The 27793-nt window shown below is 36.5% G+C and overlaps 1 protein-coding gene across 1 annotated transcript in view; it reads left to right on the top strand.

Moving 5' to 3' along the window:
- ADAMTS19 (ADAM metallopeptidase with thrombospondin type 1 motif 19) overlaps positions 1-27793 on the top strand; it is a 244146-nt gene extending 216353 nt beyond the window's left edge. The window contains exons 20-23 of the mRNA XM_044228322.1: positions 2418-2622; positions 5287-5439; positions 25394-25571; positions 27388-27793. Coding sequence (XP_044084257.1) covers positions 2418-2622; positions 5287-5439; positions 25394-25571; positions 27388-27539 — 688 coding nt within the window. The 3' untranslated portion in view covers positions 27540-27793. The remainder of the gene's footprint in view (positions 1-2417; positions 2623-5286; positions 5440-25393; positions 25572-27387) is intronic.

Raw genomic sequence — 27793 nt, 5'->3', positions numbered from 1 at the left:
TTTTTTTAAAAAAAGAAAAAGTTACTTTTATCATTATACTGAAGATCTCTAAACATTTATTTTATTTAAAAAAATATGGGATTCCATGAAATTACAAATACTTGTGGTTCCATAATTGGAGGGAAAAGTACGTACATGGGTTTAAATTGTGCTTATAACCTGTGTATCTTCATGTAGAAAGATGAATCAGAAACTAAATAAATTTGGAAGATAAATACTTTAGGAAAAATCCACTAGGGGAAGGATGCCTGGGTGGCTCAGTCCATTAAGCATCTGCCGCCGGCTCAGGTCATGATGCCAGGGTCCTGGGATCAAGTCCCACATCTGGCTCCTTGCTCAGCAGGGAGCCTGCTTCTGCCCCTGCCCGCTGTTCTCCCTGCTTGTGCTCACCCTCTTGCTTTCTCTCTCTGGCAAATAAATAAATAAAATCTTTAAAAAAAAAAATCCACTAGGGGAATGCCAAGCAAAATGGTAGATCAGCATCATACTTGATAGACCAGGGACAAGAACTTTATTAGAGGGAATACTAAAATGCAAATGTTATCAGGATTTTTTTTTTCCTTTTCAGAAATAGAAGCATAGAATCATTTAGAATTAAGCCATTGTACAGATGAGTAAACTAGATTGTATGTGATGTGACTTTCCAAACTTTGGATTATTGCCAGGAACATTTGGACTTAAGGAAATTTGGAGAAATCGATGCTATTTCTGTAAAACATAGACACAAATACCAATTTGAGAAATGTTTAATGACACACTATTGTATGCAATGTGTCATGGATGCAAAGAAGTATAAGACCTTGATCTCTGCCTTTGAAGAGTTCATATACTAATCAGGAGAAGAAGGGCAAAGTTTGTAGGGAGAATGTGAACACCTCCACTTCCCTAGGGAATATCTAACAAATGCTATGTGAGAGCCACAGGCCAGATGCCAGAGGGCAAAGGAGAGCACAGTTGTTGTAGGTTGGATGGAGGAAGGGACTTGGAACTGGCTGTCAAGAATCCAGGCAGTTGACACTCCCTAAACAGGTACCATGTGGTGAAAATAGAAAGAGTTTGAGGAGCAAGCTGAGCATATGGTTTCTTTTCCAAACAAATGAGAGATGAAGCTAGAGAAATGAGTTAGTATAAATTACCTATAAATATACTGTAACATACATAGTATATACTATATACTGAGTCCCTATTGTATAGCAGACAGTATAATAATAAACACTTCTACAAAGGACAAGATGGAAACTTCACAGCTGTGAGTATTGTACTGTGAATGTGCATAGCTAGTAAGGAACCCAGAATTAAGCTCAGGACTTTGACTGCCCTGCACTGAGCTGAAATAGGATTGTGCAGGTAGTTTGGGGTAGATTTGGATTCCCCCGCTATAGGGTTGACCTAATAATGGGGAATGCAGAGAATGTTTTACTGACAAGAACCATACAGATTTCACGAGTCAATTTTCTGGCACAGGTCTTGTTTCTTCCCAAAATAAATTTGGGGAGGTGTTTACATTAGTGGTCCTTAGGCGATATCCCAACTCATTAGAAATGAAAGTGTTCGTAGATATGTACCACTTCCCTGAGGATTGTTTGAGGAAAGGATGTCCATCTAGGTGTTAAAATGCCTATGTATTGGCAGAATCACTGAATCAGTGAAATTCAAGAAAAAGATTTGGAGTTCTTGAGGACCTCTGAAATGAGGTCGCTTCATGTTTAGTCACTGGCCTCCAGTGTCTTGATTCCATGGCCACTACATAGAAGCCAACTGGAGGAAGCTTCCATAGCTTTATCCGGAGGATATGGACCAGACCCAGGAATCTTGTTGCAAGCCATTGTTGATGTACTAACGATTGCTTCCCCCAGGTAAGAGGGTCATTCTCAGGGACAGGGCTCTGTTACCTTGCTCATATCTCTGTTTGTCTCACGGTGAGGTCATCTGCAGCCTCCTTGCAATTTCTGACTCTACAACCTTGTGACCCTTGGTAAGTTGCTAAAAAATCTCCCCTTGCCTTGGTTTCCCTCTCCGTAAAAGGCCACGATAGTCGTAACCGCTAACACTTGGAATTATTGTGAAGACTTAAAACACAAAGAACAGGAATAACTTCTATGTGTTAGCAGTTGGGTACTTACTGGGTTTCTCAGTGTGGCCAGTGTGATAAGCTGTAACAGGAAGAGCATGGAGTATGGCGCGGACCAAATCTAAGTCTGTGAGATTTTAAGACAGAGATTCGAAATACCGAGAACTCAAAGTGAGAGAAAACACATGTGTTTTAGAGAAAACTATTTTAAAAAATGAAAGAAAGAAAGAAGAAGGAAAAAAAACAAGGTAGAAGTCACTGTGCAAATTTTGACTTCAGACATGACAAGATACACAATGGATTGGTATCTTTCAACCAGTTTCAGTGGTTCTTGCTTTACTTTTAGATGGATGATGACGGAATGGACCCCCTGCTCACGGACTTGTGGGAAAGGCACGCAGAGCAGACAAGTGGCATGTACCCAACAAATGAGCAACGGGACTCTGATCAGGGCCCGGGAGAGGGACTGTGCGGGACCTAAGCCTGCCTCTGCCCAGCGCTGTGAGGGCCAGGACTGCATGACTGTGTGGGAAGCAGGAGTGTGGTCTGAGGTGCGGCGCGGGCCCCCATCTCTTCCCATGTCCTTGCTGTCCTCTGACTCTCAACTTGTGTGAGGGCAGGGGCTGTTGCATGCTGAATCTTTGTGCAGAGCAGTGCAATACCATCTCTTAATTTTTCTGATAATAAAAGTCATATACAGGGCACCCGGGTGGTTCAGTCAGTTAAGCATCTGCCTGCGGCTCAGGTCATGATCTCAGGATCCTGGGTTTGAGTCCCACTAAGGACTACCGGCTCAGTGGGGAGCCTGCTTCTTCCTCTCCCTCTGTGCTCTCTCTCTCTCACCCTCTCAAATAAATAAATAAAATCTTTTAAAAAATAAAGGAATATACTCATTACATATAATTTTGCAAACAGAAAAAAAAATTTATTCTTCAGTCAATATTGTAACATAAGAACAAATTTTATGTTCATTTTAGAATGCTGCTTTTTCATTTATATATCATGAGTACACTCTTTAGTGGGCAGAAATGTTAATACGCATTTGATTCACTCTCTATCCCTGAGCATTTAAAAGGGAAAGGAGAAAGGACGTTAATATTTAACAATCATTTCCTGTAAGCAAGTACTCTGTTTTTATTTCTTATTTAGGATATCATTTATGTTTAGTCACCAATCCAAGAAGGTTAGTAGCTTCACCATTTTATAATACAGCCCAGAGACATTCAACAGTTTACCCAAAACACTATCTGAGTGGGAGAGGGGAGGTTTGAACCCAGTGCTGGCCCACTCACTGCACCGCATACCCATTAACGTGTTGTGTAGCGAGCACAGGTATGTTCCACACCCAACTGTATGTTTCTTTTCTGTTATCATGATGTATATCTGTGCATCATAATCAACACCAGTTATTACTTTGATTTTCTAGCTGCTCTGAAGCTTTTAGGTGAAGAGGTGGCCACATACACACACACACACGCACACATCCATCCTTACACACCCACACATGTGTGCAGACACATGCACGCACAAACACAGCAGAATCATTCATATGCTTAATCTCAGACTATAAGATAGCATGTAAAACTGACAAGTGGCAAATGCTGGGTTACAATGAGTAGCCGGTCTTTTGAAAACAAGGATAAAGTAGCTTAGGTAATAAGGTTCGGGAAAATTCTTCAATTAACCCAAACTCTCCCTCCCTCCCGCCAAAGTACATTAGCAAGTAGTGTGACTTTCTGGTGGCTTCCTTTTCTGGGCTATACCTTGCTGTTTAACAGATCCTTTTTCATTGACAAAGTATACTTTTGACAACGAATGTAGTATCTAACTTTACATCAGAATCAATCAGTTGAATCTGGAGAGAAGATTCACACTAGCAAAGGAACACACCCCACCTCCAGCCAAACTGTCACATTTTTTGCAAACTTTTTAGGAGGAAATAGGCCAGAAATATTCTATACAGATTTTTGACAGCAGGTGGGAGCAATAGTATGCCTCAACGCAGTCTACCAATTAAAAAAATATCTCTCATTTTTTAATTTAATTTAAAATTTGACTTTATGAAACAGGGTTAGTTCCAAGTGCAAAAAAATAAAAATAAATATTAAAATGCCAAGTTACACATTCAGTCCACTTTAAAACTCAATATATTCATACACACACACACACACACACACAAATGAGACAATCACTCATTTCAGCAAAATTTATCATATTTAAAATATCATTAGTTCCATGCTCAGGTTGTCAAGAACACAACTGTTGGAGTTCACATGGTTATTCATATTAATATTCATAACTATATTATTGTTAAACATACAGCTGCAATTCATGCTTTGGGCCTTTTTCAGACACAATTATTCATGGGATTTTCAAGTTTTGCCTTATCTTTTATCCCTTCCCTTCTCTCTCCCTCTTCTCCCGCCCAATGCTATTTTTGGTCCCTGTGTCCAGATAGTCATGATGTGAACCTTTGTAAAAACTGAGAAGCTTTACACATATTCCATAAAAAGGAACATAAATGAAAAAAAGATGCTAAGTTGCTCCTAGAAAAAAATAGGTGTAATATACATATGTGCTTTACATGTTATATCACCATTGTAAGTCAGGCATCAATTATTTATGAAATCAACTAAACTATTTTTGAACTGAATTATATTTGCAATGCATATAGTCATTTAGAACGATGATTTCTAGGGGTATATAATTATGCAATGAAATACTTTCCTTTTGCTAAGATTCTCTCTCTTTTCACTTTAAGAAGAGTCTGTGAGAAATGACCCTCTAAAAAAGTTTTTTTCATTTCCACAGACATTTCTTAGGGCTAAAACAGACTAAAACCTTAGCAAAAATACATTTTTGACTTTTCTTTCATAACTATATGTACATATATGATGCCAATTAAGTTTAACATTTTACATTTTGATCACTGTGTATTATTTGTTTCTCATCAACAATCATAAGTTATATTGCTCTGTGTAGTAATGGCCCTGTGTTCCTGAAACTCATTACCTCCAGCGCTGTGCCCTAAGCTTCATCTGGATCCTGGTCCTGGATGCAGCCAGGCGTTTTCCTCCTCTTTATTCTTTAACCTGGTTTTTATGTGAGCGATAGGTTTATGAGAGATGATTAGAAATATTACTTAACATAATTTAACCATTGGTCTATATCTCTAATCACCAACCTCATCCAGACTCTCTGGTGTTATCTTCTAGTGTTCGGTCAAGTGTGGTAAAGGTGTACGTCATCGGACTGTGAGGTGTACTAACCCTAGAAAGAAATGCGTCCTCTCCACCAGACCCAGGGAGGCTGAGGATTGTGAGGATTACTCGAAATGCTATGTGTGGCGAATGGGCGACTGGTCTAAGGTGAGACTAATTCTGTACATTCACAATATTAGGGGATCTATACAAAGGGATAGCTCATGAGCGATGGAGTTTACATTCCCAGGTTCACATCCTATCTGTCTTTGATCATGAGCTCTATAAAACCATTTTAAAGATCAAGTAAGATAAAAACGTATAAAGCACTGAAGACTGACACAAAGGAAGCCCTCAGAAAATACTATCTATTGTTATTTTGTTGTATATTTTTACTGATACCATTCTTTGTCAGAATATTTTTGCATAAAGCTTATCTAATAAACAGAATACTATCAGATAAGTATGTTGAAAATATAACTAAGGGAGGTTGTGACAGCATCAAACAGAGGCAATTTCTACCTTAATATGTAAAAGGCATTCTTTTTCCCACCAAATTTGTAGTTGTGTATAGGAGAAATGGAAAGGAGCAGCATTCTTGGAGTCCTTTGCTCAAATCAAGTAGACACAATTCATATGGCAGGGAAACTAAGTTTAATTTTGTGATGATAGTAATATTTAAATTTATGAATAAAGTAGAGCCTCATATATAAGTGAACCATAGAAAACAGCTCATCTATTCATTCTACATAAAGTATTAATAAATCCTATGTTTTAAAATAAAATTCTGATCATTTTTGGGTGAAAACAGCTCCCAGATATGCATCTTCAAAAATGTAAGTATTAATTAAATAATCCCCTCTGTCTTGCTGCATCCAGCTGTGATATTATATACCTATTATCATGGAATCATAAAATTCTAAGGCTTAGAAGAGACAATAAATCCTCTCTTCCTTCCCTTTATTTGATATATGAAGAAACAAGTGGTAGTCGCTGAGGCATGCTAAGGAGTGTGGTGGCTTTTCATAAAGAATCCTAAAGGCCATTCTGGAAGAAATCTTCCCAATGTGTAACACACTGTGGTTAAGCAGTTTGTGTAATACTGCCCCCAAAGAAGTTCCTGACACTGAATATCTATTTTCTCATGATTACTGGTGCCTTTCCTCTCTAAAAATGTTTGCATATCAGCATCACATGTTCTTGTAACCTGTGTTCTCCCTTCAAAGACCTACAACATTTAAAGTTCTCATTGGGACTCTTTAAAAGGCGCATTTGTAAAAAATGTAAATCAATCCCTCTTTACAGAATTAGGAAATACCCAACCCAGTCCATGCAGCTCTGAACTGGTGAACCTCAGAAGGGAAACCTCACACTTAAAAGGAAACAACTTTTAGGGGATAGAGAATTCCAAATTAGCCACAAACTATTTTATTTTCAGGGTTAACGTTTTCCTAATTCTAAAAGAGGGAAATACAGTGGGAGGATAGGGGCAAGACCGTGGCTTGGAAGTCAAGACAGGAAAGGCATAGTTTGGACTTCGTCATGACACAGATAGACCAATTGGTCAAGCTACTGAATATATTTGTATCTTTGTTTCCCTATGAATGAAGTAAGGAAAATAGATAACACCATTGTTTTCAAGTTATGTGTATATTAACTCTTTCTTCAGCACTGAAGGTATAAAACAGGGCAAGGGAATGAAAGTCCTAGTTGGAGGGATGCAGGGGAAGACCACCCACTGCTTTCTTCTCGCTGTAGTCACTCCACATTTATTTATTTTGGCTAGTGAAATTGAGGTGTTTTCCTGAAGTATAACAGTTATTTTTCTAAGAAAAAGTTTAAAAACATCTAGAATAGATAAGCTCTACTTTTCTAGCTTTATTAATTAATAGGGATAGTGAGGAGTAGCTGGATGGCTCAGACGGTTGGGTGTCTGACTTTTGGTTTCGGCTCAGGTCAAGATCTCAGGGTGGTGGGGTCTTAAAAAAAAAAGGAAATATTTTAACTCATAAGTGTTAACCTCTAGTTACCTATAAAAAAGAAAAATTGTAATTGCAAAGAAGAGAAGATCTAGTTTTTGTTATAATTTATGACACAGAACCGTAAGCTCCTTTGGTGCTGCATGTGGAAATATGGCTAGCAAATCCTATTTGCATCACATGTTCTATTGCTATTGACTAATAAATGTGCCTATTCTGTGGCCACTGGTTAAATCTTAAGCAAAGTCAAAATTAACTGGGGAGATCATAAAAAACATAACTTTTTGCTTTTCATGCTAAGCCTGAAAAAAAATTTTTTTTTCCAATCTACCAGAGTAATATATGTGTCCCTTTTTAAGTGTGTACTTAGATTGAATTACTTTAAGTTGGTTTTGTTGGGTTACTATATTGCTACCCAGCTTGAACATTGATAGCCTTTGTGGGTAAGGAAAGGAGTATAAGGGTCTAATAACTATTCATCTTTGTTCTATGGCTTTTTACCTTTGTCTCTTGGCCTGTTTGTTTTTGTTTGTTTGCTTATGAGATTCAGTTTGTTGCATTTTTTTTCTTTATATGGATATAAGCCTTCTCTTTTCCTTAAAACTCTTTCCTTGTTCTTTTTTTTTTTTTCTCAAGATTTTATTTATTGGACAGAGACCACAAGTAGGCAGAGAGGCAGGCAGAGAAAGGAAGGGAAGCAGGCTCCCCGCTGAGCAGAGAACCCAATTTGGGGCATGATCCCAGGACCCTGAGATCACGACCTGAGCCAAAGGCAGAGGCTTTAACCCACTGAGCCACCCAGGTGCCCCTTCCTTGTTCTTTTTTATGTCTGAGGTCTCAGCATAACAGATTTAAACAGCATGCACAAGTTAAAGCAAGAGGCTCCATGTGAACTTTATTGATTTCTCCCCTTCTTTTTCACTCCCAACATATTACTTTCATGTTAAAATAACAACTATCCCAAAATAATTGCAGAGAAAAGGAATAATGTTGCAATTACTGAATTTCATTGATTAAAGTATTCACGGACAGAGGGAGCACATAGATTTCTTATTCTTATCAGCTGTGTCCCTGGAACAGGAATAGCAACAAAATGAGTGCAATTGTGGGTGGATTTCTGTGTTCCTCGGAGTTCAATTAATCTGTCAGTTTCACTCAGAATCTACTAGTATTTTTTAAACTATTGATAAACAGAAGTAGACTTAAAATTAAGCCTTGGATGGGCTTTAATCAGGGATATTCAGTGAGATAGCCACAAAAATCTAGCTATGAAACCATGTTCCTCCCTCCGTAATATGGGTATATCATTGGAGAATCAGTTAAAACACAAATAAATCCTCAGCTTGTTCCACTGTCGAAAAGTTGCTAATCTCTGTTGAGCCAATGGTCTATTGGCTAAATGGAGGCTTCCTAAGAAAACGGTTTGTTTATGCTTCAAACTGTTCACTGCATTGTATCAGCCTATGTGATTTCTGACATCTATGTTTTGGTAGCTTTGTGTAAACAGTGGAGAAATTGCTCTCAGCTTGAGAGAGAAAAATATAAACCCCAGAATATTCAGAAGAGAAAAATCGGTCCTAAAAACGTTACCTCTGATTTCTTTTTTTTTTTTTTTTTAGATTTTATTTATTTATTTGACAGAGAGAAATCACAAGTAGTAGGAGAGGCAGGCAGAGAGAGAGAGAGGGAAGCAGGCTCCCTGCTGAGCAGAGAGCCCGATGCGGGACTCGATCCCAGGACCCTGAGATCATGACCTGAGCCGAAGGCAGCGGCTTAACCCACTGAGCCACCCAGGCACCCCACCTCTGATTTCTAAGTAGATATAATACAGCCTTTGTTGTTTCATTGAGACTAGAAAATTGGCAAAAATAGGATACAGAGTGTGTGGCTGCTTTGCTCTGGCTTGCATTAACCATTCACACAATTATATGCCACATTCTGACTATATCTGGGATGTAGATACGGCCTTGGGGCTCTCTTGGGAGAACAGAACATGACCCATATGTTTCTGGGCAGTAAAAATCCGTATTCACTCATTTAAGCAGTCCTTAGAATACTGAAGTGAAAAATAACATAGTCCCTTATGTTTAATGAAATGCCTTATTTTCTGCCGGAATTTGACCTTTCTGCCTTTATTCAAACATCTGCAGCTTCTTGTTTTCATTATTGATGGCCTATAGAGGAGCAAATAAAAAAGGTATGGTTTTATTTACCTGTTACAGAAAATCTGGATCTTCTTGAAGCTTTTACAGCATTAATTTTTCTGTGCAGTACTTAACAAGAGAACTCATTCAAGTGAAATTTAATGAGACAAAAAACACCTTGGAATTCTATGTAATTATTCCTGGTTTATTCTTAGATTCAATTCATACTCTATAATTTGAACTTAATTTAGTCCTTTAAAATTCTGGAAAATGTAACATCTCAAATTATGACATGATAAATAGATTTTTGGACAAGAGATGAATCTTTTTGTGATGATATAATTCAAAACAAAGCTGGAAGTACAATAAATCATTTTGGATGATTTAATTGTACAGATAATATGGTATATCTTTGTTTAGAAGTGATAACTATAAAGGTTACAATATAAAGAGTCATTTTTAACTAACGCTGTAAAAGGAAACTACAATTACATACTGTATATTCAGTTGAAGAGGAATCTAAAAACTATGAAATTATGAATAATCACAGAGAACCTTTCTTTCCACTGGAGAAAAACTCAGTGTATCATTGACGGAAACGTAAAGAAAGAAATCCTGACCGATGTAGTCAAGAATGTCCTAGACTAATTACTAGATAACACCATGTTTTTAATATGGCATCTATAGAGCCTAGAGTTTTATATTAAGTCAAAAGAGACAAAAAGAACCAGAGCCAGAATTCCTAAGGGAGGGATTTCTTATTGCCCCATGGCCAGGCTAGGTTTTAGGACTGTGGAATTCTGCATGTCTGGTCTGACCCAATGCTGGCATACGCACAACCCAATTAAAATCCACTTGTTGGAGATCACAGAATCCAAATATATATCTTACTGGTTTTTAAAACTAAACTAAGTGGGTTGTTACAGAGTAGTAGAGGGAAGCTTAATCCCTTGTTAACGAATTTCCCATTCAAATTTAAAGACATAGTTAGCTTCAAATAACCAAATCAAATACCCTAATAGAATATAAAAATAGAAAATGTTAAATATCAGCTTACACCAGAGAATCAAAGGAATGGATAAAATGACATAATGAAGAAAATATATTGTTAAATAGATACATTAGTAAGACTGATATTTATCAAAGATCCAAATGTCATCATTTATAAGACTAAATTTATATTAATTTATGAATTCTTAAGGCTTGCATTCCCCACATTAAGTTCTACAGAAAGCTCATTTCTTGGGATATTGTCTCCAGTTCTGAGGAATAATGTAGTTAAACAAAGATAATCAAATACCGTTTGCTATAGGACTTTTAGATCCTTTAACATTTTTCTATACTTGGTGAATCTCAAAGAAAGACTAGAGTTTCTCTTTTCTTTTTCCTTTTAACTAAAGATCACTTTTGCAGAGCATATAGCTAGTTTGTTATTTAGTGTAATATACTTCAGAAAGGCTTACATTAGATTACTCAAATTTGAAAAACTAGTTTTGCAAGTACCTTTTTTGTAATGGGACAAAATCTGTAGATTTAAGCCCAACTGAAATTATCCATAACCTAGAAAACTGTTCTTCGTGGATTTACATTTCTATATAGCATTATTTTCTAATTATGTCTGTAAATCACTGGAAAAGATAACTGCCTATCATTTTTTATAAGTAGAATCTCCTAAGACATGGAAAATTTGAGCAACTACCTCATAAACGAATATGAATCTATCAGACTGAAATCCATCATTTTTGGACAGGCAATGAATTAAAGAAATCAGAAGTTGTGGGTTTGGTTTTAAATATTTGGGCAAGATGTCCAACAGAAGACATATTCTACATTATAGGAAAATTTGAAATACACTGGTCTCTGAGTAAGTGTTCATACTAAAGAAATTACTTAGTGATATATATATAGGATACTTTTTATCAGGAAAGACTTTCTACTGTGTTGTTCAGATATATCCACTGAGTATTTACACAATTTGCTATCTATCTGGAGAAGATAGTGGTCTTCTAAACCATGCTTAAACTCTCCAAACAATTGGCTATCATATTGTTTTGCCTCTGACTCTTTATACTGCAAGAGATTGGGACATTTTTTACATTGTTACCATTTTTAGGGGTTTTTTTTGCTTTTGTTTTCATTTTGTTTTGTTTTGTCTTTAAGATTTTATTTATTTATTTGACAGAGAGAGACAGTGAGAGAGGGAACACAAGCAGGTTGAGTGGGAGAGGGAGAAGTAGGCTTCCCACCAAGCAGGGAGCTGGATGTGGGGCTAGATCCCAGGAACCTAGGATCATGACCTGAGCCAAAGGCAGACACTTAACAACTGAGCCACCCAGGAACCACCACCCCCCTCCATTTTTATTTTTAATATCTCCTAAGAATCTGATCTCTTACCCCAGGTAAGAGATTTTAAAAAGTTTTTTTTTTTTAATGTTTGAATTACTCAAACTTGTCAAAGCATTTGGCTGATATGATTGAATGTAGCAGAAATATATTAGCTTAAAAAGAATGATGAACCCATACTATCTGTATATATCTTCTATCTAGAGAAAATTCATGATTTAGAGAAATCGAAGTAGTGTCTCTGTGTCTATGTGTATATATGTATATGTAATGTTCATATATTATATGTGCATATACATGTATAATTATAAGTGAAGATACAAGAATATGTTTTTAACATCCTTTGGATTGGAGAATGCAAGAGGATTTTTTTTTAATCCAAAAGGCTTAATTAACTGTCTTCTTAATAAACCCTTGAAAAATTGCTAGGCTTATAAAATAATACTATCAATGCTCTCTTGCTGCATGCTAGGGTATCTGTAATTTCATTTTATAAATTATACCTGAAAACATTTCAATAAATAAATATGACTTAATTTAAAAATTACTCTTAATGTTCTTTATAGGGTATAGAGCATGGAAAATGCCAAAATTCATTTGGGGGACAATGAGTGTCAATATGTGGTTGAGGGGAGAATATTTTCCACATACAAAATATAAAGAAATTTGATAAAATGTTATAAAATTCAGTAGTCTTATCATTGAGTGTTTTTTGCTTAAATGTAGTGAAGTGTATATTTACCAAATACCAGAGGATATCTAGAGATAGATAAAACCAGATCATCAGGACTACCAGAGTGAGACATCTTTAAAATGCAAGAAACATATGCAAATAATTTAGAAAGGCATCATATGGGATCTTTGGATGCAGAATGTAACAAAAGGGAAAGTTATTCTAACAGGTCCCTGGTTTTGCTTAAGGTTATCTGGGGCATCTATAGAGCCCAGGAGCACAACCAGCATCAGTCTTTTATGCCAGAGAGCTGTTCTTCAGGGACCCTAGCCTCTTTCCTACATCTGTAAAATGTGCCAAAACAACTCTAGGTCTTTCTCAATATCACAGTGCTCTAACTGTGCAAGTAGAAGTAATAACCCAGTGTCAGTGAGGCAATGGTCCAAATGGTGCATAGTCCAAAGAAGAGTATTTCAAACTGCTTAAAATGAAGGATCTACTTTAGAGACAAAACAAAAATTGTCTGGATTAGAAAAATATAAATCTGTAACTTTATATGCAATATATAAAATGTGTACAAGTCCATATTGGATAATAAATAAAACTAAGAAACTTGTTTAGATACACACACACACACACACACATATACACATGACTTCAGGGATCAGAAAGGCAACAAGAGAGGAGCACTGAGGAGTACTATGGGGCAACCAGAAAGCTCCATCTACAGGGAGCAAATTCTACTTCTTTCTGCCCAGGTGCCTCCACATATCTGTTTCCCCATACTACTAAGATTGGATATTATCACACTTTTTTAAAACCAATTTAATAGGTGAGAAAAATGATACCTCATTTTGAAATGCACACATTCTTTGACTCAACAAGTCCATTGCCAAAGATTTTCCTTACAGACATTTTCACGTAAGTTGCTAACTATATTTTTTTTTAAAGATTTTATTTATTTATTTGACAGAGAGAAATCACAAGTAGATGGAGAGGCAGGCAGAGAGAGAGAAGGAAGCAGGCTCCCCGCTGAGCAGAGAGCCCGATGCGGGACTCGATCCCAGGACCCTGAGATCATGACCCAAGCCGAAGGCAGCCGCTCAACCCACTGAGCCACCCAGGCGCCCCTGCTAACTATATTTTTGAAGATGTTCATTGCAGCCTTCTTTGGCACAACAAAAATTTGATAAGACCCATATGTCCTTTAAGTAGTTGTATAAATCAAAATACCATATTCAAACAGTGAAATACTGTAGTTTTTTAAAAATGCATTTATCTATAAATGAGGAAGTTTCTCTAAGACTTATTATTAAATGAGCAAATATTATATGGAAGAGTTACATATAGTAGGAACTGAAGTTGTTTACATATTATTTTTATACATATTAAAAATCTGGGAGTGCCTGAGTAGCTAAGTCAGTTAAGAAACCAACTTTCAGTTTCAACTCAGATCATAATCTCAGGGTCCTGGGATTGAGCCCTCCGTTGGGTTCCGTGATTGGCATGGAATCTACTTGTCCCTCTCCCTCCCTTCTCTGTTCCCTCCCCAGCTTTTAAGCTTCTGCTCTCTCTCTCTCTCAAATAAATATATTTTTTTATTTTCTTCGCAGATATATAAAGAATAGATTATTTGAATTACATTGGAGAAAAGGGCCTTCTGTGCTTATACCTCTACCATATCCATATGTTACTTTTATTTTATAAATAGGTTAACATTTTCTGTCTGAAATTAAAAGAAAACTAATGCTTTCCTAATACTTAAATATTTTCAGCATACCATATAAAAAATTACTGATGTCATGGATATAGGAAGATGCCAAGAGAATATTACAGAATTTCTAGGGAGGGGAGAGGACTGGGATCTGTAACAGGTACAATAGCTTAGTATATGGAGTCCCATAGCCTTGGATTTGAATTCTGAATCTTTGATTCAGATAAGTTAGTGAATCCAAATGAAATAATTCATGGAAAGTTCTTAGCATAGTATCAAATACGTAATAACAAGATAAATGCTGTCTGTTCATATAGTAATGTAAGTAGAGATGAAGAGAGAAGGTTGGCTTTGAGAAATTATTTTGAGGTTAGAATGAACAGAACTGGGGTTGGTTATTTGTGGGAGAGATAAGGAAGAGGCAGGTGTTAAGGTATTAAGAAAGACTCCCGGGATGGCTTTCTGCTTTAAACAATATGTACAGATGTTGCCTCTGTGATGGGAAATAGGAAACCCTAAGAGAAGAGTCCAGTTGGAGGGGAAATATTTCCACTTTTCTTTTGAACTGTATTTCCTTGGCCTGTAAAAGACTTAAACATGGGAGCGCCTGGGTGGCTCAGCAGGTTAAGCCTCTGCCTTCAGCTTGGGTCATGATCTCGGGGTCCTGGGATCGAGCCCTACACTGGGCTCCCTGCTCAGTGGTGAGCCTGCTTCCCCCTTTCTCTCTGCCTGCCTCTCCACCCTCTTGTGATCTCTGTCAAATAAATAAATAAAATCTTAAAAAAAAAAAAAAGACTCAAACACAGGCATCTAGAAGATAGATCAGAGAAGAGAAATATAAATTTTGGAATCATCCACATTTAGATGGTGTTTAAATTTTTCAAGTCCATTTTTTTTAAAGATTTTATTTATTTATTTGGCAGAGAGAAAGATCACAAGAAGCAGGCTCCCCACAGAGCAGAGAGCCCAATGTGGGGCTCGATCCCAGGACCCTGGGATCATGACCTGAGCCATAGGCAGAGGCTTTAACCCACTGAGCCATCCAGGTGCTCAGTTTTTCAAGTCTAAGTGTGCCCAAGGAGGGAGCATAGCTAGAAAAGGGAGTGTAGCTGGAAGGAGTGGGGGCAGGGATGGGTTGTGTCTTTATTTTCAGCCCGAACTTCAGTTGCCCTCAGCCTCTGCCATCAGCGTGCCAAGAATTCCTCAAATTTTGTATATTTAAAACAAAATTCCTCATTTTATTTCCTCCAACCATACCCCACTCCCAATTTCCTTTTTCTTGAAAAATGTCAATACCATCTTCCCAGCTCCCTGGTCTGGAAACTATTCTTGGCTCTTCTTCTTCATGTAAGTAGGGATTTATTTCCATTGTTTTTTGCTTCCAGTATAATAATGCCATCCTTCTTACTTTTTTTCCTTAGGATTAGAGTAATGGTTTCTAATGTGCTTCCTTCCCCACGTCCTCCTATTTCAGACCTGTCCACTCATAGGGATGACTTCATCACTCTATCCTATAGCTTAAGTACTTCCAGAGAATTGCCTTTGGATACTCACACTGGTATTCAAAGCTTTCCATATTCTGATCCTAACTTACCTATTGAGAAGTGTCTTATTATTCTCATTAATTAGATATCTCTACTAAGCTGAGGCCTGAGCAGTTTGTACTTGTACATTCTCTGTGTCTTTGTTGATATCTCTTTGCCTAGAATGTGTTTCCTCCAAGTACTTGAGTCCTTCAAGGACCATCTGAAGTGTCTGATCTTTCAAAGGCTTCCACAATAAATGACAGAATTTCTTTGGACTAAATGACTATGTTACTTTTTCCTCCAGTAATTATTAACTGCCTTATATTGTTGCTGTCTGATTAAGAATATCTTGGGGCACCCGCACAGTTCAATTGATTACATGTCCAACTTTTAATTTCAGCTCATGTCATGATTTCATGGTCCTGGGATCTAGCCCCATGTTGGGCTCCGCACTCAACACAGAGTCTGCTTAAGATTATCTCTCCCCCAGGGGCACCTGGGTGGCTCAGTGGGTTAAGCCTCTGCCTTCAGCTCGGGTCATGATCCCAGGATGCTGGGATCGAGCCCCGCATCGGGCTCTCTGCCCTCAGGGAGCCTGCTTCCTCCTCTCTCTGCCTGCCTCTCTGCCTACCTGTGATCTCTGTCAAATAAATAAATAAAGTCTTTAAAAAAAAAAAAAAAGGATTCTCTCTCTCCCTGCTTGCTCTCTCTCTCTCTCCCTCAAATAAGTAAATAAATTTAAAAACTAATAATAAGGAATATTTTAATGCTTTTTACCCTTCTCACAAATCTTTCTGAGTGACCAGAACATTGCATTACAATTACAGATGTTTACTGAATAAATGATCACTAAGCTTTTGCATCAAGTAAGCAAAAAGTGTAGGATATATCTAAACATTGCATTTCTTTTCTTCTGATCCATTTTATTTTCTGACTCTAATTCTGTAAGAACTCCAACATTGCATATATTTTACTACAAAAGAATTAGTAACTAGCTTATTTTTCTTTAGGAAAATTAATCAGTATAATTTTATGTAAATGTATGACTCCTTTGACCTTTTTCTGTATGGTAAATCAAACTACTTAAAAATGTGGTGTATTTTTTAAAAGGTAAATCAACCCTTATTTGAATAACAGTCAAAAAAGGGCTTAACGTTGAGCTTTCAGGTAGCTGGTGGACTTCTTCAGCATTCTCTTGAACCCATTTGGCTGAAATAGCTGTCCTCAGGTTAGATGACAGTTATCGAACCTGGAAAGAAAACAGTGGATGGAAGCAAAGCACATTTAAGAATCTTTGCTATGACCTGGCAAATACTTGGTCTATTTCAGGTTGGCATAATTTAAAGGTAACTACGTAGTGCTGTCTGTGCTATTTTAACCAAGACTTTATTAAAACAAACAAAACAAAACCTACACATTTCTCTCACATGGCCATGGAGGGATCTGATTCATTTTGGACACAGAATTGTTGGACTAGACCTGGAAATTATTTTATTTGAAAAGGAAATTCAATCACTGTCCTTCCAAGCAGTTCTCTCTGGTGGGAAGATGTTTCACAGGAATGAAAAAGATAAAATAGAAACGTCTCGATAGTCTTTTTTCACCTCTCCAACACCGTGTGATTCATAGGCTGGGAGAATTGCAAATGTGTTCAAGACTTTGTGTTTATTAATTGCTTCTTAATGCAAAACATCTTTTTTTTTCCTTCCATTATTGTGGTGATCAATGTGTACTTTGATATAAAAAATTATTTGGGGGGCTAATTTGATGGCCCTTTCATAACATACTCACTTCTCTGCTAATCACTCATAAGCATTCTGCTTGATTCTGCCACACACATTTCCTTGATTTGCTCTAACGATATGCAGACATTTTCATTAAAGAGAAAAGAATAGTTTGAACTGTAGAACCAAATGATGAATTAATTAAACACACATGCAAAAAAAATCCTCAAACATCTGACCTCTAGGAATAGATTCAAGTCCAAATACCCATGTGTTAAACAAGGCAGATGAACTACTTTAAAAAGACGCTGAAACACTGACCAAAATAAATAGCAAACCTCAGAAAACAAACCTAACTTTTGTTCCTTAGAATGCTTGTTTCACACTCACTTTATTAAAAAGTTGAAAGATGGAACTGCCAAACATATACATAAATGAATAGGAATGCTGCGCTAATAATTTCCAGTAGAAGTCATCATTTACTTTCCTTATGAGGTCCACTCTCCACTGCGAATGCTACTTCACTCTTGTTAAACCACTCTGGAATAATCCACTTATTCCCAAAGACAAATTATCCAAGTCGATGCTGTTAACTTTGTTATAGATTGGCACTGATCATTAGAGATTATATCAGGTTCTGTGAGATTGTCTATTATATTGGTTTCAAAAATTTTTTTTGAACTCTGTTTGCCAGTGACAATTTTCTCTTAATTTAGGAATTCCTATTTCTTACAAAGGCCAGCTGGAAATGAGTAAAGCATTACAGAGCCTTCCTTAGCTGTTGGCCTAGAGAACACACATTCTCTCCAAAATATATATCTTTGGCACAGTCTAGAAGGAAGGAATCTCGGGTAATCTCTATGCTGGCCAAGTGTGAGAATTACTATTTTTAACCCCTGAATATACTGAAATTTGTTTGTTTTTCTAAGGAACTCAAAAGCAAACCAGTATTAGTTATGTTTGTTAGCCAACAAAACTGCAAATAAATATCTTACAGTAGTATTTTTCCTGTTGGGTTTTCTGCCTCTTCGGTGTGATGTTTCAGAAGACATTTGACAGCACTCTACAGCTTGAAGAACTTTACAGTTTAACATGCACAAATTAGTGGTTCTATAAACTCACTGGCAAACTAGTTGATTATTTAACTGGAGTCTACAAATTTATTTGTACCACACTGTCCCAGTTTGTTGCCAAATCCAAGTTAATGAAATATCCAGGATAACAAATAACTTCGCACCAAAACAGTGTCATTGTGACTATTCTGACGTCCTGAAAGGAGAGGTAGGAAACTATCATTTAACTAATAATTTTAAAGTTTGGCACTTTACTACAGAATCCCCATACCTAAGACTAGATGTGCAAGTGGTTTTTAGCTCCATATTCAGAATCACGTATGCAGAATAGATCTACTTGATCTCGGAAACTGTCAAGCATAGAAGCACTATAAGAATCAGGGTTCAGTGCAAAGAATGAACGTCTTCTCTCTACATAGGTGAGTAAGTTAAGAGACATTTACAGATATGCCATTGATAAAGAGTTCTTAAGTGAAATGAGTTTTCTAGAAGTACATAGGTCACTTGGACAAGAAGAAAACGATGTTCTTCAATGAATTTAACACATACATGACACATGGTAGATTTTTTACCATGAGCCATTATGGAAACTCCTACATGACTCATGAATGTTCAATTGACAGAAAGATAATTCTATTACCTTGCAAAAATAGATTCAAGTAGTGTGATGGCCAAGAACCTATGAACCTTGAAAACCTCTGAAAATCATTCTCCTCTGTCATTTTGATACTTTATAAATTGTTATATGGCTATTTCTTGGTACCTGTGTAGCTCTTATTCTTTGAATTAAGCATGTTTTTCTAATGTAAGTGTATTTCAAAGCACGTTTGCTGTCATTTACTACTATTTAGTAAATTTATGTCACTCAGCATGATGGTATTCATAGAAACTTTGGGGAACAATACATGTAGATTATCTTGAAAAGATGCAGCTTCTTGATAAACATATTCAAATCCATCATAAAAGGAGTATTTCTATATAAAATAATGAAACTTTAGCAGTAGAGGACGCTCATACCTTCTATGTAGTTTTTGATGCATCAAAAACTTATTTATACACATTATATTAATTAAGATCTAATTATCTACAATCTTTCAAGATTAGACTGAAAACAAATAATTTCATCAGGCATCAATAAAATGTCTCAAGATGCACAGCCTTTTCTAGAACATCTTCTTTAAGGTGTTTACATGTTTTTCAAAGTATTAAACTAAGACCTGAGCAACACTGTGTAATAATGCCATAATAATAATGTCAGGAGTGAAATGCCCATGGTAAGTTTCTCCCTGCAGTTCATACATTAGGCAATGCTTCAGCCCTCATCCATCCTTTGTGATGTATTCCACACCTTGGCCTGCCCTTGAGAAGGACATCCCAGCCATTCAGAGTTCATTTCATCTCCTTCTATGAAAATGCCCCATAGTTATAAGTTTGTTAAGAAATTTTTTAGTGTGTTTGTTTTTCCTACGTTTTTTCTATTTCCCCTTATTTGTTTGCATTTAGGCCAGTTTATAAGTTTGTGGAACCAAGCTGGCAAATCTGGTCCACTACAGGGCTATCATCTGAGTACATATAACTTTCTAGGACTTATATCTGTATCTAACACCAGGTCATCTTTGACCATTTCTATAAAAAATATATAAGCTAAGGAAACATCTACTATATACTTCCCCAACTGGTACATTGCTTCTTTCTCCAGATACTTTTTTTCAGTTAGTTCAAATGAAATTTTCTTAGGTAGCATAAAGTTGTTTAGTTCTTATTACCTGGCATAAGAATGACAGAAACTAAAATTTCAGGTAACAGAAATTTTACCAGCATATATTCCGTTTTAAAAGAGGATAAAGCCTTCTTATTGATTTTCCAACATTTGTATTCGTGGTTCTCATTTGCTAAACGATTTTCCTAATGTTTTAATAGTCCAAACTGTGAATTATTGAGAAAGTTTCCCTAGTTATGCTTAGTGTTTGATATTCTGTCGACATAATTTAATCCAGTATTGGAAGTTGTCACTAATCTCCCAGGGCCAGGAAAGATTCATTCCAATAAAAGAGAAATCTATGGGGATATTATCTAAAGATATGGCCCATGTGTTCCCAAGTGCAGGGAAGGTCATAACTTTCTCAGATAATCTAAAATGATGAATATCACTAAGTCAGTAAAACAAATTTCATTTTCAGAGACATCGGGGCTCATTTTTTTGGTGGGAAAGAGGGATTACCAATAGCAGTTCTCCATGTACCTTGTTATCTTGGTCAAAATTAACTCCAAAATCATGTGAGCAATTTTCTAAACTGTCCAAGTTTGTTCTAAAGATTCCGGTTTCCTTTTTACTCTGGTAAATCTGGGACATCAAGATTGCATTTCCTGTTCAGAATTAAAGGCTTCTAGTTCATGGGATTGATTCATGAGGTGCTTTGCTTCAAAGGTCCTTCTGGGCAAGATTAACTGTTGAGTTTTTTGTCAGACAATACAAGTCTCTCTATTTAAAATACTCCAGTCAGGGAACTTTCCTTGTAAAAGAAATATTGATGGCAAGATATCAGGCACACCCTGTGTTTCTTTACCAGTTGCTGGCAAATTGATGTTGACATTTTAGCATTTTGGCCTTTAGTAGAAGTCTAGAGAGCTGCTTTGTTTCAAATACATTTTAAATTTACTGGGTGCTTTTGTGAAGAGCAAGATTTAAAATGTATTAGATAAAAAGACTGAAGGAGGGAGGGAAGGAAGGTAGGAAAGAAGACAAAAAGGGAAGAAGGAGAGAGAAAGAAAAAGCCATTGAAATTAATCTGAGATGCATAGAAGCACAATGGAAATAATATCATATTTGGACTCAAAAGACTTGCATTTGATGCTTGTCTCCCTTTTTTTGTGGAGCAAGACCATTACATCTTCCATGAGTCCTTCTCTGATCATCCCAGATGAATTACAAAGCCTTAGACCCAAGACTTTCCCAAGCTCTCCTTCCCAGCCTTAGTATTTCCATGGCACTTGTCAAAATCTAATGTACAGTGACATTTAATTCTTTACTTTTCTGCTCTCTCTTGTTAGAATGTAAACCCTTTGGGGGCATGTGTTTTTCTCTATTTTATGTCCTGTCATATCCCAATATCCAGAACAGTGTCTGGCACATTGTGGACTTGCAGTAACTAGTGAATGAATGAATGAAATAATTTCTATGAACCTCGCTCTTTTCATCTTCAAAGTTATGAGGATTATGATAAAGTTTAACCAAGGTATTCTGTGTAAAAGTATATTAGATAATGCTTAAAATGTAATACCTATTTCCTGTGTCCATTCATTTGTATTTATCATCTATTACATAGATCTACCAGTAAAATATCTGTAGATGAGATGACTGTATGTGTCAGATTATCCATGACTGTCCAATGTATGCCTATGGTATAGGAATAATAATTTTAATCACTTCTTTCACAAGTGACCTGATTTGGGTGAAAAATTATATGCTCACTCTATCTTAAGATAAATCATGCAAGTGAATTGTCTTTAAGGCAAAAAAGTTTATCTCCTATCTTATAACCTAGGTTACAGCAAAACAAACAAACAGGGCGCCTGGGTGGCTCAGTGGGTTAAGCTGCTGCCTTCGGCTCAGGTCATGATCTCAGAGTCCTGGGATCGAGTCCCGCATCGGGCTCTCTGCTCAGCAGGGAGCCTGCTTTCCCTTTCTCTCTCTGCCTGCCTCTCTGCCTACTTGTGATTTCTCCCTGTCAAATAAATAAATAAAATCTTTAAAAAAAAAAAAAACAACAACAAAAAACCCTTCTAATTGTTTAATTGTAAGATACGAGGATTAGATGTCCATGTGGCAGGATAAAGACAAGAAAAGATTTCTGGCTATGAACATAAGAGGATTATTGGTGATGTTCTACTATCAAGTAATGCTTAAGCACCTGATCTCTGAATTTAGTATATGTGATTTCTTTTTTTTTTTTTTTAAGATTTTATTTATTTATTTGACAGAGAGAGATTATAAGTAGGCAGAGAGGCAGGCAGAGAGAGAGGAGGAAGCAGGCTCCTCTCTGAGCAGAGAGCCTGATGCAGGACTCAATCCCAGGACCCTGAGATCATGACCTGAGCCGAAGGCAGCGGCTTAACCCACTGAGCCACCCAGGCGCCCCTAGTATATGTAATTTCTAATTCCAGTTCCACTACTTCTTAACTGTAAACTTTGGGCAATTTATTTCACTTAGTTGAGCCTCTATCTTATCTGTGTGAAAGGGGTAAAACTAGTATTCATGGGCTGCATGTGAGATACCAAAATAATTATGGCCTAACACAGTGCCTGACATATAATAAATACTGCCTGACATGTAATAAATAATACTGCCCAACATATAATAAATAAATGGTAAGGGCTAACTAATGTTAGTATCCTATGAATTAAAACCTTCTGGAGGTAGTGGTATAAGTTTCCTTTGATCCTAAAGCAGAAAACTGTCATTCTATAGGCAACTCATTATTTAAAATACTAAACAGTTGGGAAAAATTAAAAATAAATAAGTTAATTAAATATTAAACACTTGGCTGAAAGTGGATGAAATTGCCCAACTTCTGCATTGTTTCATAATCTATTCCTGACCATCTGTTTTACATATTTTAGAGTTTTCTTAATAAAGTTTCCTGGTGAAAGTACCAACTTCATCATATTAACAACTATTAATGTCTTTATTTTCTGCATGGGATCCTGAACATAATGGATGATCAATAAATACTTGAAAATTCAATAAATTATTGGATATTCTGAGACATTTAATCAAACTACCATCTTGACAGAAATTGTGCCATTTCACTGTTGGCTGGCACACTGAATAATTGGATGATGAAATTAGAGAGTCTTTCCTGTTAAAAGCCTCACCAGTTGAAAATGCTTAGACTAGGGGCACCTGGGTGGCTCAGTGGGTTAAAGCCTGTGCTATCGGCTCGGGTCATGGTCCCAGGGATCTCTGGGATTGAGCCCCGCATCGGGCTCTCTGCTCAGCAGGAAGCCTGCTTCTCTTCCTCTCTCTGCCTGCCTCTCTGCCTACTTGTGATCTCTGTCTGTCAAATAAATAAATAAAATCTTTTTAAAAAATTATCAGTTATAGTAACTTTTAATAATCAGTGATTGGGAATTTTTACTTGCATAGTAATTTAGACCCAAAAGTATAGTTACAACCTACTGCAATGCCTTGCTTAACAAAAAGGAAATATAAGTCCCAGGTAAATTAGTTGCAAGAGACAATATTAGAACTCAGTCTGCTCATTTCAAGGCCAGAATTATTTTGTTTCTTTTTCTTTTAACCTTTTTTTTTTTTAATCATTTCATTAACTTATTCTTTTGAGAGAGAGAGAGAACACAAGCAAGGGAAGGGGCAGAAAGAAGCAGACTTCCCACTGAGGAGGAAACCCAATGTGGAACTGGGATCATGACCTGAGCCGAAGGCAACGCTTAACTGACTAAGCCACCCAGGCGTCCTTATCTGTCTTTAATCATAGTGACACGATTTAAGGAACTATCCAATTGCTTAGTACATTCTATAATAAAGTAAGAGCTAGTTTAGAAGATGTCTTGTGATTTCAACTGTTTCATTTCAAATATCTGTTCATTTTTCACCTATATGCAAGAAAATTTTTACCAAAAAGTATTTTATAAAGAAGATTATTACTAGTAAGAGCCTGATTTTTTATTGCTGAAGTATGCTAATGAAAATTAGATCCTAAGGCTATTAGACTATTTTTTATTTTTTATATTTTTTTATTTAAAAGAAATGTTTCAGACTATTTAATTTTGTAATAAAGCTTATTCTGTTAGTTCTAAAGGCAGAAATGATTCTGTACTAGTTAAATGAATTATAGAACTTCCATTATTTCCTGGATACTATTTTCATTTCCGGGTTATTCCCAGATTGTTACAAAACCTAACTTACATAAGGAATGCAATTAACATCTTTTTCTCTTAAGAGGTTTTCAAATGTTATGAAAGGCACTATTTAGCCATTATCTACTAAAATTATATATTTTGAGTCATCATGTGTCTATAGTTACTTATTTCTTACAACCTGAAAGACAGTGTGTTACTTTGATTTGTTCATGTCTTTTGGAGTTGATTTAATTCTCTACAACTATTTGGCTACATATGGCTAAATCTTCACTATGTAGAAGATAATATGATCAGTAAATAAATCATTATTTTCAGAAACAAAGCCGTATTTACTCTTTCACTTGTAATTTTGATTCCAGAAAATAGTTGTATTTTCACAGTCAAATAAGCATCCGTTTATCTGTGTAACAAGTTAAAACTGGTGTCACATTTGGACCCCAAAGACTGGTCTAATAAAAGACAATTATACATTGAGTATGTTCTTCTTTGCAAAATGTCTTACAAATGAAGACAGAGCCTACTTCACTAAAATATAAGTAATCTATTAAAAGTATATTTTATTAGAAAAATCCAGATTATGGGTACCTGGGTGGCTCAGTCGGTTAAGCATCTGCCTTCACCTCAGGTTATGATCTGGGGTCCTGGGATTGAGGCCCAGGTCAGGCTCCCTGCTCCACCGGGAGTTGGCTTCTTCCTGTCGCCTTGCCTGCCGCTCCCTCTTGTGTCTCTCTCGCTCTCAAATAAATAAAATATTATTAAAAAATGAATTTGTTGCAAACCAGGTATTAGAACTTTAAACACCATCCACCTGAGTGCAACACTGGCATCATTCACTCTTTCCCTCGGAGTCATACTCTCCATCTTTCTTTCTTCTTTCCTCCCCTCTGTCCTTCACGCCCCAGCACTGTGCCTGAGGTAAGCATCAACACATCTAACCCACATTCTGCATCAACTCTGGATGTTGTGACTCCTGTTAAATTTTAAGGAAGGGGTGGAAAAGGTGGCTCACAATCTAGAACAAGGAAAGAGCAACAAGGAATTTTAACACATCTTGTATCTCTCCAGTGCTCAGTTACCTGTGGCAAAGGGATGCAGTCCCGTGTCATTCAGTGCATGCACAAGATCACCGGAAGACATGGAAATGAGTGTTTTTCTTCAGAAAAACCCGCAGCATACAGGCCATGTCACCTTCAGCCCTGCAATGAGAAGATTAATGTAAATACCATAACATCACCCAGGCTGGGTAAGCAGACCAAAAATGGGATGGTTTTGAGAAATAGGGAAATGCTCATGGCTTCTTCTTTTTTGCACATTTTTGTAAAGCTTTGTTCTTGATCTGTGTGAATTAGTTTGGTTCTGACTTAATGGGATATATTTAACTACAGTTTAGTGCAAATGGTCAGAGGGTGAAAAAATCCTAAAGACTAAACACTTAGGATTCCTGAAGCTGTCTACTCAGCCTGGCCTTGGAAATACGGATGCCACATTCTCAAGGTCATCTTAGAAAGGGTTGCAGGATGTAGATATATTTGGTGTTCTGACCAGTTTCATGGCAGAACTATTGATGAAGGTAATATCTCTGGAAGGGTGAGGTTGGGGTATATATCTTAGATCTCTCAGTTGTGAATAGCCTTCCTTTTGATCCTGGGTACAAATTGTCCTTTGGAGAGTCATAGAGTAAAAAAGGCTTTCAAGGAGAGTGGGCGCCTGGATCTAAACCACTGAAAAAGAGGTAAAAGTTTTTGAATCTTTAAGGACATGATATTATATACAAATAAATGCCGGTAACATATTGATTTACATAGTTTGTTATGTTATAAATAGTTTCATATATACTCTCAATTCATGTTGTTTAATCTAATCTATCATCAAGAAGTAGATCATGCATTTTAAGTAAATATAGCTTGCACTTGCCTAAAAAATTTTCATAAATGAATTAGGCTTTATTTCTTTGGCAATTAGGGGCTTTTAACAGCACCACTGCCTGTCATTGGGTTAATTTATGTTTATTACCTTCACTTTTAATCTGTGTGTACAATCTACAGGGAAACAATTTAATCATACAGAACAATATTGCCAAAATTCGAAGAGTTTAATTGTCTTAGGTATTTTCTACACATAGGATTCAATCAAATGGAAAAGTCTGGCTTTTCATAGAAATACAAAAATTCTGTTTTTCAAGCCAAATAATTAACATTTCTAGGAAATAATCAGTTCAAATGGCATTAAGCATAGTTAAGACAAAAAGTTAAGCAATCCTAGAGCAGATGCCCTAAATCCATGTATTCAAAACAACATAATCCCTTCCTCTAGCAATTAGCTTGAGTCCTTCTTGAAAATAATGGATTAAAAATTTTTAATTAAAATTGCATTTTCTATATTTATTATTTCTTGAAGGTATATGCCCACACACACAAGCACAGTGGAAAACCTGAGGTTTTAAAAGTAAAATAATGAGTCATCTTAGAATGTTGGCAAAAGAAAGATTCCACATATTTTATTACTGTAAATTTCAGTCAGTTTTGATAATCAGCTCTGATTTTAAAGATCTGGGAAATCAAGATCTCCAGATAGTCCACCTAGATATGTCTGCTTTCTAAGAAATAAGGAATGTGGGATAAGTGTGAGCGTATTTGCTTTGCTTTCATCCATAACCGTACTTATTCATTTATATCCCATAGAAGTGGATATAGTGAGCAAAGCATTTTTTCTTTTTAATCTTCTCAACTGAAAATCCACAAGAAACTTAAATGAAATCCATAAAATTGAACCTTAAAAGCCATGTGTATTTCAACTCACTGAATTTGGGAAATCTAGCTTTAATGAGTCTGAACGAGCTCCTAAGTGAGACCATTATTCATTCATTTTATTTCTTATTATAGGATGTGTGCATGTGTGTCTTTCAAGTTCCAGAAGATAGTATTAGATGAGTCGACAATAGTATTAAATGAGTCGACGTGAATGCTCACAATCTTCCCACTTAAATGATTGCTACTTGTTTCTACTCCTGACACCTAGGCTATCTGCCTGTATTGAGTTCCCTCATTTCTGCTTCACAGCCGCGCTGACGTTCAAGTGCCTGGGAGATCAGTGGCCCGTGTACTGCCGAGTGATACGTGAGAAGAACCTATGTCAGGACATGCGCTGGTATCAGCGCTGCTGTGAGACATGCAGGGACTTCTATGCCCAAAAGCTGCAGCAAAAGAGTTGACCTCGAGCAGGCTGGCTGGCTCACAGCTCTTTGCAATTACATTATTTATAAACACACACACTAGCATGTTTTTCAGACCAAATATTATCAGATTACATATAATTTAATCAAATTAATTTATTTTTGTGCCTGCCAAACATCCAATATGGTGTTTGTTTTGGATATACAAACATTTCGATTTATACTATATGGCTTCATAAATTTATATGAATAATTTTATATGGATAAGTTGGATCCAGTTTCCAGAATCAAAA

This window comes from Neovison vison, chromosome 1, assembly GCF_020171115.1.
Source record: "Neovison vison isolate M4711 chromosome 1, ASM_NN_V1, whole genome shotgun sequence".
NCBI lineage: Eukaryota > Metazoa > Chordata > Mammalia > Carnivora > Mustelidae > Neogale > Neogale vison.
The sequence above is the reverse complement of the archived record's forward strand: the minus strand, read 5'-3'. Positions and strand labels throughout refer to the sequence as shown.